At 56.2% G+C, this 16,405-nt stretch overlaps 3 protein-coding genes and 2 non-coding genes across 8 annotated transcripts; 3 read left to right on the top strand and 2 right to left on the bottom strand.

The window, feature by feature from the left end:
• Positions 1-36: 36 nt before the first annotated feature.
• Positions 37-8,105, top strand: PWWP3A (PWWP domain containing 3A, DNA repair factor). 4 transcript variants are annotated; one of them, XM_071727653.1, is made up of 17 exons: positions 37-131; positions 391-432; positions 870-966; positions 1,218-1,309; positions 1,568-1,638; positions 2,400-2,580; positions 2,629-2,930; positions 3,099-3,398; positions 3,715-3,840; positions 4,172-4,242; positions 4,640-4,716; positions 5,036-5,096; positions 5,232-5,307; positions 5,414-5,464; positions 5,826-6,253; positions 6,803-6,891; positions 7,110-8,105. In XM_071727653.1, exons 3-17 carry the CDS (start codon positions 910-912, stop codon positions 7,186-7,188), a joined length of 2,061 nt encoding a protein of 686 aa, XP_071583754.1. In that variant the 5' UTR covers positions 37-131; positions 391-432; positions 870-909; the 3' UTR covers positions 7,189-8,105. The 4 variants fall into 4 exon arrangements, with proteins under 4 accessions (XP_071583754.1, XP_071583752.1, XP_071583753.1 ...); XM_071727651.1 differs by having other exon boundaries at positions 2,400-2,930; positions 7,110-7,194; positions 8,026-8,105; XM_071727652.1 differs by having other exon boundaries at positions 2,400-2,930; positions 3,718-3,840.
• A 107-nt stretch (positions 8,106-8,212) lies between these two features.
• TRNAF-GAA (transfer RNA phenylalanine (anticodon GAA)) lies at positions 8,213-8,285 on the bottom strand. The gene has a single exon. It is a non-coding gene; the product is annotated as a tRNA-Phe (tRNA).
• A 204-nt stretch (positions 8,286-8,489) lies between these two features.
• On the top strand, positions 8,490-8,563 carry TRNAN-GUU (transfer RNA asparagine (anticodon GUU)). The gene has a single exon. It is a non-coding gene; the product is annotated as a tRNA-Asn (tRNA).
• A 135-nt stretch (positions 8,564-8,698) lies between these two features.
• On the top strand, positions 8,699-12,561 carry NDUFS7 (NADH:ubiquinone oxidoreductase core subunit S7). Its single transcript, XM_071727660.1, has 8 exons — positions 8,699-8,817; positions 9,246-9,282; positions 9,580-9,642; positions 10,050-10,167; positions 11,060-11,239; positions 11,329-11,375; positions 11,885-11,973; positions 12,350-12,561. Exons 1-8 carry the CDS (start codon positions 8,802-8,804, stop codon positions 12,445-12,447), a joined length of 648 nt encoding a protein of 215 aa, XP_071583761.1. The 5' UTR covers positions 8,699-8,801; the 3' UTR covers positions 12,448-12,561.
• Positions 12,562-12,951: 390 nt separating this feature from the next.
• Positions 12,952-15,831, bottom strand: GAMT (guanidinoacetate N-methyltransferase). Its single transcript, XM_071727659.1, has 6 exons — positions 15,579-15,831; positions 15,090-15,235; positions 14,636-14,699; positions 14,260-14,327; positions 13,834-13,944; positions 12,952-13,593 (listed from the first exon to the last, which is right to left on the bottom strand). Exons 1-6 carry the CDS (start codon positions 15,748-15,750, stop codon positions 13,453-13,455), a joined length of 702 nt encoding a protein of 233 aa, XP_071583760.1. The 5' UTR covers positions 15,751-15,831; the 3' UTR covers positions 12,952-13,452.
• Positions 15,832-16,405: the final 574 nt, after the last annotated feature.

The raw sequence follows: 16,405 nt of genomic DNA, 5'->3' as shown, positions 1-16,405 counted from the left end.
TTGGCTGCGGCGCGGCCGAGGGGGCGGGAGGCGCACGCGCTGGGCGTGGCCCAGGGGGCGTGGCCAAAGGCGGTGGCCTCGGTATGGCGGGCGGCGGAGCGGGGCTGGGGTCCGGCCCGGGCTCGGTACCGGTAACTGAGGGGGGGATGGGGGGGTTGAGCTTCGCTCTGGGGCTGGGAAGGACGCAAAGGGCGATCCCGTTACCCCCACCCCCCCCTCCCGGAGCTGGGAACCCGCGGCCCCTTCCCCTGGCCCGGAGCACAACTCCCCCCCCCTTCCCCCCTCTTCAGGCCCCGGGCCCGGCGGGTGGGTGAGGGGAAGCGGGGCCCGGAGCTGCGGTCCCTGCCCCGGGGCTGGAGTAACCGGTGTTTGTTGTTGCGTTTGGGGCAGGAGCGCGTTCCTGGGTGCCGACGGGACTGAAGGTTCGGCTGGGTAAGTACCGGGAGCGGTTCCGTGCTGGGAGCGGGTCTGAAGCCTCCCGGGTCTGTGAGACAGAAGTGAGGCCCCAGGAGGTGATTTAGTGATAAATTGTGTGCAAAAATCGGCAAAATGTGTCGGGAGTGACGAGGGTTTTGTTAGCGGGGGAATGGGGAGGCCCCCAGCAGCTTTCTGTGGGGGTTTTGTGGTTTGCTTGCTGTGTTTTCTCCACTCCCACGTTCAGTGGGACCTCCTGAGGCTGCACAGGGAGAGAAACACCCTGAGAACTTAATTGGATTCCAAGTAACAGCAGTCCAATCATCCCAAGGGTAGAATGAGAAATAATTCTCACACCGTGCTCTAAGTCTTACATTTCTTTGAAAAAAAAAAAAAAAAAGGAAGATAAAAGCAGACCAAGTGTGGTGTAACTCTTTTATTCCCTTTTCCTTCAGAGCACACTGGAATTTTTCCTTTTCTGTGTGAGCCCCAGTCATGACAGATCAAGAGTATGTGCTCTGCTCCTGGAAGGAACGTTTGTGGCCAGCAAAGGTAAAGCAGAGGTAGAAATGGGGGTTGTGGGCACCACTTAGAAGAGGATGAGAGGGAGTTGTAAGAAAGAGCTCCAAATAAACATGTGTAGACTTTGAAAAAAAAAGAGCAGATCTGTAGAGGGGGGGCAACTTCAGGCTTTTCTGTGCTCTTCCTGCTGAAAATGTTTTTGATTTGTTCCACGGTGTGACAGAATGGTCAAGTATTTTAAACACTTTTTCCTTGTTTTTTTTTTTTTCACTTGAACGTAGGTTTTGTGCAAAACTGGAGCTGCTGGGAAAACATCTGTAACAAACCTGAAGGAGACTTCTCTTGAAGTTGAAATCCTTGGCTTGAAGGAACAGTTAAGTAATTGTGTCACTGTTAGATATAAAAAAAAGGAAAAAAAAAAAAAGGAGTAATTGATTTAAGGAAGGATTTGATGCTGGCCCAAGCCCTGGTGCCTCTTTAGGGCTGGAACATCCCTGTCAGCTCAGGCACTGTCCCTGTGGGGTTTTTATTCTGCTGTGGGGTCTGGGGGGGCCAAAGCACCGTGGGGCTCATGTCAGGGGATGGCAGAGAGGTGGTGTGAGGGTTTCAGGCAGGTTTGGTGTGTTTGCAGGGTCAGGGTGAGCTGTGCTGGAGCTTTCCCTCTGCAGGAGGAACGGATCGAAACCATCGCAGCCAAGCTGGGTGAGGAGAGGGCAGAGCCTGGGTGTGGCCTGGGGAGAAAACAGGCACAGAAACTTCCCCTGGGGACAGCAGTTGGGTTGGATTGCAGTTATTTCTTTGGGGTTTTTTTTTTGTTTTGTTTTTTAGGGGTTTTGTTTGGTTGTTTTTTGGTGGAGGTTTTTTTGTATGTTTGTTTTTTGGAGTTTTTTGTTTGTTTGTTTTTTGTTGGTTTTTTGGTTGATTGCTTTTTTGGTTGCTTTTGGTTGCTGGCTTTTGGGTTTTTTTGGTTGCTGGCTTTTGGGTTTTTTTGGTTGCTGGCTTTTGGGTTTTTTTGCTTGCTGGCTTTTGGGTTTTTTTGCTTGCTGGCTTTTGGGTTTTTTTGGTTGCTGGCTTTTGGGTTTTTTTGCTTGCTGGCTTTTGGGTTTTTTTGCTTGCTGGCTTGTTTTGGGTTTATTTTGGTTTTTTTGGTTGTTTGTTTGTGGGGGCTTTTTGGTTTTTTTTTTTATTACTATTTGTTTTGTTGTTTTGGTTTTTTTTTTTGGCATTTCTTTCCATCCCATCCCTAAACCTCAGGAATAAACTGAACATCACCACAGGCTTTGTGGTGGGCAGGCCCTGGTGTGTGCTTCCACCAGGGGAAGGAGCAGGAACCTGCACTTGGGTTCACTTCACCTGCAGAATTTGGGATATTTAGGGACTTCCACTTAACTCAACCAGAAGCCACCCAGGGAGAACAATTTGTTGTGTCCAAAGAACCCTCATTTTGTGCTCTTCTTCCTCAGATCAAAGGGAGAACCCAAGTGAGGTGGTGGAAGACCTGAAATACAGGCAGGCTCTGAAACTGGCCCTGGATATTTTGAATCAAAACGACTCAGGCAGACAGGAACCTGGAGGAGAAGGAGGAGGAGGAGAAGGAGGAGCAGCTCCTCCTGGGGGGAGCAGTTCAGGCTCTGCCTCATCTCCCCCCTCAGCTCGGTGCCAGTTGCTTCTCTCCAGTGAGGAGTTGGGACCTGAGGCTTCTGAGAAGAAAAGCAACCAAGAAACCAACCCCAGGCTGAAGGCTGAGAGCCCAAAAAGTGGGACCAACCCTCCTGAAGGTGGCTCTGGGGGCTCCTGTGAGGTGTCAGGCCCAGAGTGTCAAAATCCCAACATCCCAGAGTCAGAGCCACGACAGAGAGAGAGAAAAATCAAGCCCAGGTCGTTGCCAAAATCCAGACGTGGAAACAAAACCTCCTCAAGGTCCAGGAAGGGGAAAAATAAACAGGGGAGAAAGAAACCAGGAGGTGCAGGAGCACCTGAGGCAGGTGGGAATGGTTCCCCCCAGGATCCAGCACAGCCCCTGGCTGAGGAGGGGTCTGCTCTGCCTCACCCCCCCAGGGCTGACCCGGGGGGGCCTGGCAGAAGGTTCAACACCAGAAGGCAGCCTGGGAGGACTCAGCCTGGGAGGACATTTCCAGATTCCTCTTGTAAAAGTGCCTCAGGTGACTGGGGAAAAGGCCTGGAGGGTGAGGGTGGAAGCATGACAAAGCAATCCCATGGAATTCCAGAGCCAGGGAGTTTAAAAAGGATGAATGGAGAGCAGGAGAACAGCACAACGGGGCTCTCCCTCAGGAAAAGGAAACGTGGGAACTGCCCCAAATCTTCATCTGATCCTTCCAGCCCAGGGCTGGGTGTGGAGATGTCTCCTGCTCAGCCAGCAGAGGAGGAAGAGGAGAACCCTTCCCCCGTGGTCCTCAGCAAAGTGAAGCAGTTCCAGCTGCCAGACTTTGAGGAGGATGAAGGTGAGCACGTGGCTGGGGAGCTTCATCCTCCCCCTGGAACCTCCCAGTGCTGCCCTCAGCCTGGTTCTGGAGTCACTGGGTTTAATTCCCCAGGAGATTTGGGGAGGAAGGAGATGAAATCACTTGAGGAGGAGCTAAAAAGCAGCCTGGGCTTGTTCCTTTCCCTTCTCATCCTCTGTGCAGATTGTTTTATCTTTACCTGGGGGTGCTGAGGGGGGGTTGTGGTGTGACAGACCCCCACACCCATCTGCTCTGAGCTTTGAACCTTTTTTAATTGCTCTCCTTGCTTATGAACTCTGGTGTTTCCTGCTCTCAGCAGGACTGGAACCATCTGACCTGGCTTCAAAGATCACTTCCTCAGAGGGCCTCTCTTGCCTCTCACCTCTGGTGGATGAAGAAGAGGAGGAGGAGGAGGAGCTTCCCAGTATTTTATCACTCCAGGGTAGGAGATGTGATCTTTCTTTTGGGGTGTTTGTGCTTCTCTGCTGCTGCAGCCTCACCTTGTTGGGAAGTGAACCCAGCCTTGTTCAAGCTTGGAATAAAAAAGAATTCTTGAATGCCCCAAAAAAAGTTTTTTTTGGAACAGAACAAACTGCAAAACATCCTAAAACTGAGCAAGGGTTGAACAGAGTTTTATGGCTTGTGCTGTGCTCTGGGGAGGCTGCTCTGTTGCCTCAGCTGAAACCTCTAAAAGTCTCTAAAGTGAAATTCCTGAAAGGAATCTTGTCTGATCCATCTGTAAATACATTTAATTATTTCCTTTTTCCTCACAGAACCTCAATCAATTGAAGAAGGGAATTTGGCCTGGTGCAAGCTGGGGAGGTATCCCTACTGGCCAGCTGTGGTAAGAGGAGATCCCTGCTGCCTCTTCTGGGGCTGTTTCCATGGCCTGGGGTTTTGAGAAGGAGCAGCTTCCCAAGGTCTCGAGGGTCTCTTGCCCTTCTTGACTCATGTGGAGCTGGAAATGGTAAAGCTCTGCCAGAAAAAAACCTTCCAAAGGTGACAAAAAGTGTTAAAAAGTAAAATGTGGTGTTTTGATGTCTGTGCTGGAGCAGGGGGTGGCTGTGGTGCTGCTGTGTCTGGTGTGGGCAGAGGCTGCACTGGGTTAAGTTCTGGGCTTGCCACATGAAGGAATTTGCACAAATACAGAAAAATGAAAAGTGTGGGCTGTGCACCCCTGTGAAATGTGCAGGGTTTGGGGGGGATCTGAGGATTCTCATGGGGCTTCATCCTCCCCACAGGTCAAAAAGGTGAAGAGGAAGCACAGGAGGGCGTGTGTGCTGCTGATAGAAGGGAATGCAAGTGGCAAGAAAAAAGGGTAAATGGGGGGGATTTTGACCACCTCTCAACTTTTTCAGTTTCTTCCTGGCCTGGGGCAGTGAGCAGTCACTGAACACAGAGCCCAGGGGGAGGCTCCAGGTGGGGGGAGGATTTTTGGGGGTGCCAGGGAACAGTGTGGGGCTGGGGGAGCAGCTGAGGCTTAAGGGAGGAATTCAGAACAAAAGGGCAACAACCCAAAGCAGCAACACCTGAGTTCCCTGGGAAATCTGACTTCCAGGGAGGGGTAGAATTGTGGTGGAGCCACAGAGGTTCAGCTCAGCCTCTTCCCTACCTGGGTTTCTTTCTTTTCTCCCAAGTTTTTCTGTATCTCTGAAGAACCTGAAGCATTTTGATTGCGAAGAAAAGCAGGAGCTCATAGTAAGTACCCCCAGGAACGTGCTGGGAGAAATCCCAGTGGGTAGAGGTGTCCCTGGGGAGGGGTGTGGTGCTCCCAGGTCTCTCTGTCACTTGATTGAACAAAGCATTAATTAATTCCTGGTTTGGGGGTTGCAGGACAGAGCCAGGGAGCAATATCGCCAGGAAATCGAGTGGTGCATCAGGCTGATCTCTGACTACAGGATCAGAGTGGGTGAGCAGATGATGTCCCCCAGCAGGGAGAAGAGGACAGCAAAGCTGCCAGCTGTGGTCCCCAGGCTTCACTGAACTGATAAATAACCCTCTTTTGGGCTTTTTAGGTTGTCATTCCTTCACGGGCTCCTTCCTGGAATATTTTGCTGCGGATATCAGTAAGTGGATCTGTTACCTCTTGCAGTCTTTTCTCTGTAGGGAAGTTTTGCTCTGGTGTTGGGTCTCAGAGTCACAGTTACCACACCCCTCTGCTGCACCCTGAGGTTTCAGGTAAATCCTGATGGTTAAAGGTGATCAGGTAAGTGGTTATTTCATGGTGCAGTGAGTTCAGCTCAGAGTTCCCACTCCCTAGTCGTTTTAAGGCAAAAATAAGATTCATTGAGTGGGTTTTGCCCTTTTTTGGGGGTAAGGGAGGAAGAAGCTCTTGTCAGGGAAGTCCCTTGTTCTGTGTTTGTGTGTGCAGTGCAAGACAGCCCCTTGCTGGGGATGTCTGAGCAGGATCATGGCTTTTCTCTCCAGGCTACCCAGTTAGAAAGGAAGGTTACCAAGGGCCAGCCCAAATGACCTTTCCCAGGGCAGCAGAGGAAGTTCAGGAAGAGCCTCCAGAAGCTTCACCTCAGAAGCCCTCCAAGAAACTCCTTCCTGACAGAACCAGGGCAGCCCGGGACAGAGCCAATAAAAAGATTGTGGAGTTTATTGTGAAGACCAAAGGGGCTGAAGAGCATCTTCTGGCAATCCTGACAAGCAGGAAACAATCTCGTTGGCTGAAGGGGTTCCAGAAGTCAAGGAAATACATGGCCTGTGTTGAAACCTACCTGGAGGATGAGGAGCAGCTGGACCTGGTTGTGAACTACTTGACAGAGGTGTATCAGGAGATGGACACCAAGAGCCTGCACCCAATAAATGGAGATGGAATCAGATTTATTTCAGATGTCCTCCTGCCTGAGGTAAGTAACAAACCCTGAGGAAAGCACAGGCTGAAGGAAGTGAATAAACAACTTCTTTACTGGCTGGGGAGTGTGTCCTGGAGCAGGAGGGTTCATCTGCCCCCCCTCTGACTCCCAATTGTTGGTACAGAAGAGAAGCTGGAGGTTGGGTGATGTTTTCAGAGGCAGAGTGGTTGCTTTTAGGTGGGGTTTGATGAGTTCTGTAACTCTACAAAGCTTTGTTTGCTTCTTTGTTACCTCTGGGGTTGCTGGTTTCATCAGGGGTGGGTTTTTTATTTTTACAGTGTTAATTTTAAATCCTCATTGTTGGGAACTTTCCTGGGAAAACGTTTAGAAACAAAATTGCTCTGAAGAATGTCTTAACCTGGCTGTAAAAATCCTCCCCTGGGGGTGTCCAGAGGACAGGTTTGTGTTACTGGTTTTAGGACCTGAGGTTCACACCAAACTGTTTCACCCAAGTGATTGAGGGATCTGGTGCTGGAGATGTTTCCAGCTGCTGGGAACTGAGCTTTTGTTTCAGGAGTAGAAAGGAATTAATTGCTTTTCTAGGCCATCATCTATGCCATCTCTGCTGTGGATGACATTGACTATGAGCAGGCAGAAGAGAAATACATGAAAGGACCATCTGTGAGCAATAGGTAAATCTTTTTTTAGTATTCTCTCAATTTTTGGGGGGAGTTTTTACAGCAAAACGTGAGTGGAAGGGCAGGAGAGCTCCACACCTTCCCTTCTGGAAGAAAACTTCCTGTCTGAGTAGCAAAACGATGGAGTGTGAGGAATGTCCTTGCTGAGTCCCCCTGTGTGGGGCCTGTCCAGGTTTATTTTCTTTACAGAACTCCAACATTTTCCTTTTCAGGGAGAGAGAAATATTCGACGAAGAGATCCTAGAAAGAAAAAAGCAGAAGAAGGAAGCAGAGTCTGCAGACAGCAGCTGAGCAGTGGTACAGCCTCACCCCAGCAGGGGGTGTACACACTGAAGTGGTCGTTTGTGTGAAAGTTGTTCTCGTTCTTGCTTTTTAAAAGCCACCTGTGTGTGCTCAGAACCTGACTCACTCTCACCCTGCCTGTGGGAGCTGCTTCCCCAGGGCTGGAGCTGCCAAACCTCCTGGAAAAATGATGGAGAAGGGGCAGGGTCCTTTCCTCACGGAGCTGCCCAAACCCCCCCGTGTTCTGTGGAGCTCCTGGCTGTAACATTAAAGCTTTGTGTGAATGATTTTTGGCCAAATATCTGACAAATGGAGGGGTTTGTCCTCAGAAAATCACCTCCTGGTGGGTGATCCAGCCCCGTGGTTCTGCTGCTGCTTCCCCTCTGGCAGAGTTTCCTGGGGGGGTTGTGGCTCTTCTGCTTTGTGTCTCTGAGAGGGTGGGAAATAAAATTGGGACTTGGTGATGTGAGGGGAGGAGCAGAGGTTTTGGGTGTAAAAATCCTGGGGGAATCCCAAGTCTGCAGCAAAACCAAGCCCTGGTGACCTTGCTGGGTAACAGGGAAAGCCTCTTGCAGGCTGCTTTAAAGGATCTGGTTTAAGAAACACCCAATTCTGTGACAGATGTGCAGTGTTACTGGGAATGATTTAAGGATAAAACCCAGTTTGTCTTTTATTGTGATGGAAATAGGATGTCCCAGCTGGTCCAAGGAAGATGAGTTCAAGTTAAGAAGTTGAGGTGTGACTTGGGATATTCTGGTTTTTGTTATGTGGATATATTTTAGTTACACTTTTAATGGCTCTGTATTCATCGTTCTGAGTGGTAACTGATGCACCTTCTCCTTCCAGGTGCAGTTCCACCTGTTCTGCCTCTGCTGCTGCTTCTCTTTGTTTTGAGGTTATACAATAAAAAAAACAACAACAAAAAAGAGGCTGATGGGGGCAGTGTGTGGGCAGTCAGAGGGTGTGTGCGGGGGGGACCCGGGGGGCCCTACATGGGGAAAAAAAAAAAAAAAAAAATTAAAAGAAGGGAATTTGCCGAAACCCGGGATCGAACCAGGGACCTTTAGATCTTCAGTCTAACGCTCTCCCAGCTGAGCTATTTCGGCCCCGTTAACCCGCTCGCCCCCCCCTCCCGTCAGCCCCGGGGGTTCGGGTTCGAGTCCCGGGGGTGTCCCGGGCAGCACCGGGGGTCCGGGGACACAGCGAGGGGTCCCGTGGGGGGGGTTCCGTGCAGGGCGGGGGGGTCCGGGCAGCCCCGGGGGGTTCCGGTGCCCAGAGCAGCGGGGGCGGGGGCGGGCGGCGGCAGCGCGGTCTCTGTGGCGCAATCGGTTAGCGCGTTCGGCTGTTAACCGAAAGGTTGGTGGTTCGAGCCCACCCAGGGACGCGCTCAGCGCAGCCTTTTCCTCCGGGACACCGGGAACACCCCCTCCTCGTCCTCCCCTTCTCCTCCGCCGCCGCTCTCCTCCCGGACCCGTTTTGCTCCGGGGCTCCATGTGTGCTTGCGGAACCCCCCGCGCCGTCCCCGCGTTCCCCGCCGGCCCGCTGAGGCGGTGCACTGGGTGCCGGCCGGGCCGCTTAGCGGGTGCACCGCGCCCAGAGGTTGCCTGAAGGGCTGCGGCGAAATGGCGGCGTTGGGAGGTGAGGGGGACCGGGGCTGGGGGCAGCGCTGGGGCTGAGAGAGGGGCTGGGGGAGGTATGGGGGACCGGGGCTGGGGGGCTGTGAGAGGGGCAGGGGGAGGTGAGAGAGACCGGGGATGCGGGACGGGGCAGGGGCTGCGGGGAGCGCAGAGGCTGTGAGAGGAACCGGGGCTGAGAGAGGGACCGGAGGATGTAAGAGGGACCGGGGCTGCGGGACGGGACCGGGGAATGTGAGAGGAACCGGAGCTGTGTGACCGCAGGGCTCCCCGGTGTCACTCTTGTCCGTGGGGCTGTGCGGTGCCCCTGTCCCTTCCGGGCCAGCCAAGGAGAGGGTTCGGTACCGGAGTCCCTCCCGGGCTCGGGTCGTTCCCTTCCCCGCGGGGAGGGGCCCGGCCGGGGCTGAGCTCTCCCCGGTTCTCTCGTTGCAGGTCTGCGGCTCCCGGGACGCGCTGTGCTGGCCCGGCGGTGAGGACCGGGACCGGGGAGCCCGGGGTGGGGTCCCTTCTCCTGCTGGGTTTGGGCCCAGCTCGGGGGTCTCCATCCCTGGAACCCTCAGCCCCTGCCGTGTGGGACCCTGTGGGACCGGGGGGGGGGGCACCGTGGGGTCCCGTGTCACCGTGGGGTCCCGTGTCACCGTGGGGTCCCGTGTCACCGTGGGGTCCCGTGTCACCGTGTCACCGGGCTGTGATGGTTTTTCTCTTTTTCCCAGGCCCGTGGGGTCCCGTGTCACCCGGGCTGTGATGGTTTTTCTCTTTTTCCCAGGCCCGTGGCTCCTGCCCGTGCTCAGCTGCTCCACCAGACCCCGGGGGCAGAGGGTGCCAAAAGGTAACGCTGCAGGGTGGGTCCCCACTGAGCCCCTCCTCCCGTGGGGTGTGGGGGGACATTCCCGAGTGGGGGTGGGGAAGGAAACTTCTGTTTGCCAGAGCTCTGTCTGCCTGGCAATCTTTCCCTTTGTTTCACCTCTGGAAAGCCAGGATGAGCAGCCTGCTGCCTGCTGCCTGCTGCCAGCCCAGGGTTGTGCCCAGGGTCACAGGGGGGTGCAGCGAGCACCTTTCCCCACAGTGGGGTGGGGGAGATGCCCCCATTATAAACACAGCCCCCAGGAGTGGCAGAGGGTGTGGGGCTGTCCACAAGCAATAATTCCTTACAGGAGCACAGCTCCCCGAGGCTCACGAGTGCATTTTGTGGGGATGCTTCACAACTGGGAGACTGATCCCACTGTTTCTCCTCAGCCCTGTCCCAGTCCAGCAGAAGAGCTCAGCTGTTGTCCAGAAGAAATCCTATGTCCCCTCCAGCAGGGGCGAGTACATTGTCACCAAGCTTGATGACCTCATCAACTGGGCACGGAGGGTGAGTGGGCTGCAAAATCCTCCCTGGGGAAAGTTCCCTGGGCAGGGGCTGAGATTTGGGGGGGCAGAGCAGGGGGAGACCCCTCCCCACTCAAACCTGCCCTTCGTCCCCTTTCCTTTTCTCTCTGTCGTGTGAGCCCCCACTCAGGGGCTCAGCTCCCTCTTCCAGCATTCCCAGCCCGGGTTCCTCTCTCTTAGGTTGGACATTAGGAAGAATTTCTTTCTGGAGAGGGTGCTCAGCCATTGGAATGGGCTGCCCAGGGAAGGGGTGGATTCTCCATCCCTGGAGATATTTCCAAAGAGCCTGGATGTGGCACTCAGTGCCATGGGCTGGGAACCACGGGGGGAGTGGAGCAAGGGTTGGACTTGAGGAGCTCTGAGGTCCCTTCCAACCCAGCCCATTCTGGGATTTTATGATTCTGTGATTTTATGATTCTGAGTGCCACATCCAGACTCTTTTGAAATATCTCCAGGGATGGAGAATCCACCCCTTCCCTGGGCAGCCCATTCCAATGGCTGAGCACCCTCTCCAGAAAGAAATTCTTTCTCATGTCCAACCTAAACCTCCCCTGGCACAACTTGAGACCTCTTGTGCCCTCTTGTCTTGCTGAGAGTTGCCTGGGAAAAGAGCCCAACCCCCCCCTGGCTCCAACCTCCTTTCAGGGAGTTGGAGAGAGTGATGAGGTCTCCCCTGAGCCTCCTCTTCTCCAGCCTCAACACCCCCAGCTCCCTCAGCCTCTCCTCAGGGGATCTGTGCTGGATCCCTTCACCAGCCCAGTTGCCTCCTTTGGACCCGCTCCAGGACCTCGATCTCCTTCCTGAGCTGAGGGGCCCAGAACTGGACCCAGGCCTCGAGGTGTGGTTCTCTGATTGTTTCTGCTCTCTCCCTGCAGAGCTCTCTCTGGCCCATGACCTTCGGGCTGGCTTGCTGTGCTGTGGAGATGATGCACATGGCAGCTCCTCGCTACGACATGGACCGCTTCGGGGTGGTGTTCCGAGCCAGCCCCCGCCAGGCTGATGTCATGATTGTGGCTGGCACCCTGACCAACAAAATGGCTCCAGCTCTTCGAAAGGTACCGGGTCTGGGCTGGATTGGCTGGAGCTGGGATGCCTGGATGCAGGGATGGGGTGGAAAACGGGATGAAATGTCTGTGTTCTGCAGGTCTACGACCAAATGCCGGAGCCCCGCTACGTTGTCTCCATGGGGAGGTGAGTGCTGAGGCTTCCTGAGCACCTGCGTGGAAAAAATCCTGCGTGTCCACGAGTGGGGAGGTGGAGGGAGGGGGGGGCTGTGTCTCAGTTGTGTTTCCAACCTCTTAAACTTCATGAAGAGGCCTCGGTACAGGTGAAACATAAAGATGTCCTTGGATGGGGGTGAGGAGAATGGAGTGGCTGTGAGCTGCAGGGTGCTCCCAGTGAAAGATCCTGGGGGGTCTCTGCAGCTGCTGGCACCTGGGGAAGGGCCCCTCTGAGTCTCTGCTTGGTGCAAGTAACCAAAATCCTTCAGTTTGGGGCCTAACAGCCTCTGAGAGCAGCCAGGGCCTGGGGGGAGGCTGAATGGCCACGGCCTAAACCTCAGCATCGGCTCCATCCCTGGCTGAGAAACCTATGGGGGGCAGCTCCCTGCCCCAGGGTGTGGGGGTGCCAGTGGGGGAGCCTCCCTGGGGGCTGCTCAGCCACCTTTCTACCCATCCCTGAAGCCCCCTCCTCTCTTGCAGCTGTGCCAATGGTGGGGGTTACTACCACTACTCCTACTCAGTGGTCAGGGGCTGCGACCGCATCGTGCCCGTGGACATCTACGTGCCAGGTGGGAATTGTGAGCTCCAGGCCGTGGGAGCTGAGGGACTTTGGGGGTTTTTAAAGCTCATTCTGTTTCAGATCGTGTTGCTGGAGCTGCTGCTGATGCCTCAGGAAGATCTGCCAGGGGTTTGCAGGGAGAGAGTGGAGCAGTTCTGGTGATGTGACCTCACCAGCAGCTGTTGTGTGAAGCGTGGGCTGTGGTTTAGCCAGCCAGGTGGTGTCCTGGGAGATCCCACCTTGCTGTAAAGCAAAGCAGTTCTACATTTTGTAAAGAACTTTAAAAAAATTTTTAAAAAATCACCTGTGTTTGTTTAAAGCAGCTCTCTGGCTTTGATGAACCCGAAATCTCAGCCCTCCCTTCTCTCTCTCTCTCTCTCTCCCAGGCTGCCCCCCCACAGCTGAAGCTTTGCTGTATGGGATCCTGCAGCTTCAGAAGAAAATCAAACGGGAGAAGAGGATCCAGATCTGGTACAGGAAATAACCTCTAATTTATGACCTGTCCCCACTCACTGCCTGCTCAGGGCACCTGCTCACCTTCATACGCACAAGGACTCCGGGTCCTCACGAGCCTTCCAATAAAACTCTACCTGGTTAAGGTGCTCCTCTGGCTTGTCCCTAGCACCTCAGGTGTTTTTAGCTTGTTTAAAAAGGGAATTTAAAAGCAGGAGCTGAATTTGATGACATTCAGGGGTTGTTTTCTGGTCTGAGCAGCCTGTCAGGGAAGGAGAGTGGTTGAAGGCACCTCTGGTGACATAAATGCTGTGCCAGAAACTTGGGACTTGCTGTTTTTTGGGAAGTTTGGCACATCCAGGTGAACCCTGAGGCCTCCCCAAGCTCAGCCCTTCCTCACCATCTGCTTTTTTTGGTTAGAATTTCCTGCAAAGGATCAAGTAAGTCCTTTCCATCAGTGCACACAGCAGCCAGGAATTATTTCCATCGTGCCAGAATCACACACACACACGTTTGAAAGACAAAGAAATTGCTCTGAAACAGCAGCTGTGCATTTTATTCCTTTTTCATGGGTTTTATTCCTTCTGGGTTGAGAGGAGATGTCACCTCTGCACTGTCAGGCTGCCAGGAGGGTGGCAGGGTCAGAATTTGCTATGATTGGGAAGCCTCACCTGGGAGTTGCTCCAGGGGCAGCCAGAACATCCCCTGCTGCCCTGTCCCTCCTCTTTCTCCCCCTTGGTTTCTCCACGTGATGCAGTTTGCAGGGGAAACATCTCATCCTTGAAGCCCTTTGGCTACAGACTCTAGAATTACAACTTAATGGAGGAACTTGGAGAGGAGGGTGAGTCATGAGAGGACAGTGGCCTCTGGGACAGGTGCAGAGCCCAGAAGACACCTCCAGGGCATCAGTGATACCCTTGGTGGGGCAGGAATTCCAGTCCTGTAGATCCAGGACTTCCATCCCAAGCTTCCAGCCACTTCCAGATAAACAGAGCTTCAGTCTTCTCTCAGTAGGAGCTAAGAAGCCTCCTCCTCCTCAGTGCTTAAGGATGGTGGGTGTGATCATCTTGTGGAAGGAGTAGTACCTGCAGTCCTTGGGGGGGACCAGGTCCATCACCTTGGTGCTGATGTTCTCCCTCTTGAACCCAGCTTCCAGCAGCTGCCCCACTTGGGTCTCCTGCAGGAGAGGAAGGAGCAGGGGTGCTCAGAGCTGCTTGGATCTGAGTGGAGATGCAGCTGGGTATGGGGAGCCCCATGGAGGGCAACCCCCCCCTCAAACATTCCCTCTTGGGCCTCAGCCATCAGGGAGTTAAATGCTGCTCCAGAGTCAGCACCTGGGGGGGTGCAGGAGGTGCCCAGGGTGACTTTTGGGTGGCTTTGGAGAGCCCGGGGGTGGCAGGGGGGGGACAACCCTCACCTCAAACATCTTCTCAATGTCAGTGTACTTGGTTTTCAGCAGCTCCCCCCAGGAGGTCAGGTTGCAGTAGGTGAGGACCCCCCCGGGCTGCAGCAAGCGGAAGGCGTGGGCCTGGGGGGGGAATTGGGGAGGGGGGATGGCTCAGTGCCCCTCACCCTGGCACCTCACCCCTCTCACCCATCCCCTGCCCTTGCCTGGCACAGCACCAGCTCAGCACCCAGCTGCTCTTCTCCCCCCCCCTGAGCTCCAGTTCCTCCCTGCAGAGATGGACATTGCCCCAGCCCTCCCCCTGCAGCCACGTGGACCCCAAGTGCTGGGTCCAGTTCTGTGGGGAAAGGTCCAGATCAGCCCGAGCTGGGGGGGGGCTCTGGACCCCCGTGAAGGGTGGGGGGATGTGTGTGTGGGTGCTGCACCCCCCCGTGTTACCTTGATGAAGCTGAACTGATGTGTGTGCCAGGTCTCCTCTGACAGGGGGTAGGTGTCATACAGGATCCCTGCCAGGGAACACCAGAGACCCCCCATAAGCTGGGGGGGAGAGAGAGAGAGAGAGACCCCCCCCCCGTGGGGCCTGTGCTGGGGGGGAGGGTCCCCCCTTCACTGGCAAATATTTTTTTTTCCTATTTTAATTTGCACCCCACATCCCAGACCCCAGGAAAAGTGACAACAACCTCCTCCCCAGGACATGGTGCTGCCCCACGGGGACCCCTCCCCACCCCCCACCACCGAGGGCAGGAGCTGGGTGCTCCCTGCACCGTGGAGACCCCCACCCACTGCCCCCCTCCCCACTTGTGTGCTGCCTCACCCCTGAAGTGCCCGTCGGGCAGCGTTGGCACCACCTCCTCCCACAGCCCCTTCAGAGGCACAACCTGGGGGCAGGAGGGGAGCAGTGAGCCCCAAAGGTTGGTGCCCACCGGGACCACCCCCCCGGTACCGGGACAGCCCCCCCTGGCACCGGGACAGCCCCCCCCAGCACCGGGACCACCCTCCCGGCACCGGGACAGCCTCCCTCTGTATGGGGACAGACTCCCTGGCACCGGGACCACCCCTTCGGCACCGGGACAACCCCCCCTGGATCCAGGACCACTCCCCAGCACCGGGACCATCCCCCGACACCGGGACAGCCTCTCTGGCACCGGGACAGCCTCCCCCAACACGGGACATCCCCCCCCCCAGCACCGGGATAGCCCCCCCAGCACCGGGACAGCCTCCCTGGCACCGGGACCACCCCCCCAGTACCGGGACAGCCTATCCCAGACCTTATGTGGCTGTGTCCTGGCCCATTCCTCCAGCCTCCGGAACACTCCCTCGTTGCACTCGATGATCCAATGCTCCTCGATGTCGAACTCCTCCACCTTGCTGGCAGCGATGGCCATCCCGAAACCCACCTCCAGCACACGGCCACCTGGGGACAAGGGGACAGCTGGGGAGGGGACAGACACACAGACACAGACACACACACAGACACACACAGACACAGACACAGACACACAGACACAGACACAGACACACACAGAGCCTCCCCGGGGACCCAGGATTCTTTTTTTTTCCTCCACTTCAGACCAAAACCTCTGCCGGTGTCTGGGGACATGGCCCAAAAATGTCAGGACCCACCCAGACCCCTCCTCCCCACGACATCCAGGAACGTGTCACCCTGTCCCCTCTGCCAGGAAGAGAGGGGGGGGTCCCCATATATCCCCTTCCCCACATCCCAAGCACGGCCCCGACCCCCCCGTGCCCCCCGTTACCCCTCGATGCAGCCACGGCTGCCAGGGAATGCATGTAGGGAGTCTCCCAGCGCTCCATCACCGGCTTGCCCAGGATCTCCAGGTGGGTGTCGGGGCCATCGTAGCCCGCAGCGGCCTCTCGCCAGCCGGCCCGGCAATCCTCCCCCCGGGCAAAGATGGGCCCCGAGCTCATCCTGGCTGTGCCGCCGGGAGAGGAAAGTCCAGGGCTGGAGAGGGAAAGGGTCAGAGGGTGCTTGGCCGCCCCTTAAATACCCGGGGCTGGAAAAGCGCTGAGCACGCCGGGCGGGATGGGGCCCCACGGGGGGCACGGCGTGGGGGGGGGGGGTGCGGGGGGGTTGGGGGCCACGCAGGGGTCCGGTACAGCGGGGCTCGGGCCATGCAGGGGCCTCCTGCACCGGTACAGCGGGGGTGGGACGGACCCCAGCCCCAGGGCGGAGCGGGGGGGTGCGGGGGATCAGCCCCTTCCGGGGGCTCGGTGCGGGGCACGAAGGGGTGGGAGCGGGCAGCACCCCGTCTGTGGGGGGGGGACACACGGAGCTGTGCCCCACGCTGTGCCCGTGGGCCGGGGCCGTGCGGGGCACACCGGGGACCCGCGCCCGGCTTTGTATGACCGGGGTGCCCCGCACCCCCCCTGGACGCGCTGTACGGGGAGGAAGGGCGGGTGCGGGTGGTGCTGAGCCGGGGAGCGGCCTTTAGGGGTGTGTGTGTCTGTGTGTCTGTGTGTCCCGTGGGGTGCGGGGGGTCCCGTGGGGGTCCCGGGGGTCTCCGCCCCCCCCGCCTCACACGTGCTGCTGGCGGACTGCCCTTCCCGTCATCCCCCGCGCGCG

This window comes from Heliangelus exortis, chromosome 28, assembly GCF_036169615.1.
Source record: "Heliangelus exortis chromosome 28, bHelExo1.hap1, whole genome shotgun sequence".
In the NCBI taxonomy this organism is placed as follows: Eukaryota; Metazoa; Chordata; class Aves; order Apodiformes; family Trochilidae; genus Heliangelus; species Heliangelus exortis.
The sequence above is the reverse complement of the archived record's forward strand: the minus strand, read 5'-3'. Positions and strand labels throughout refer to the sequence as shown.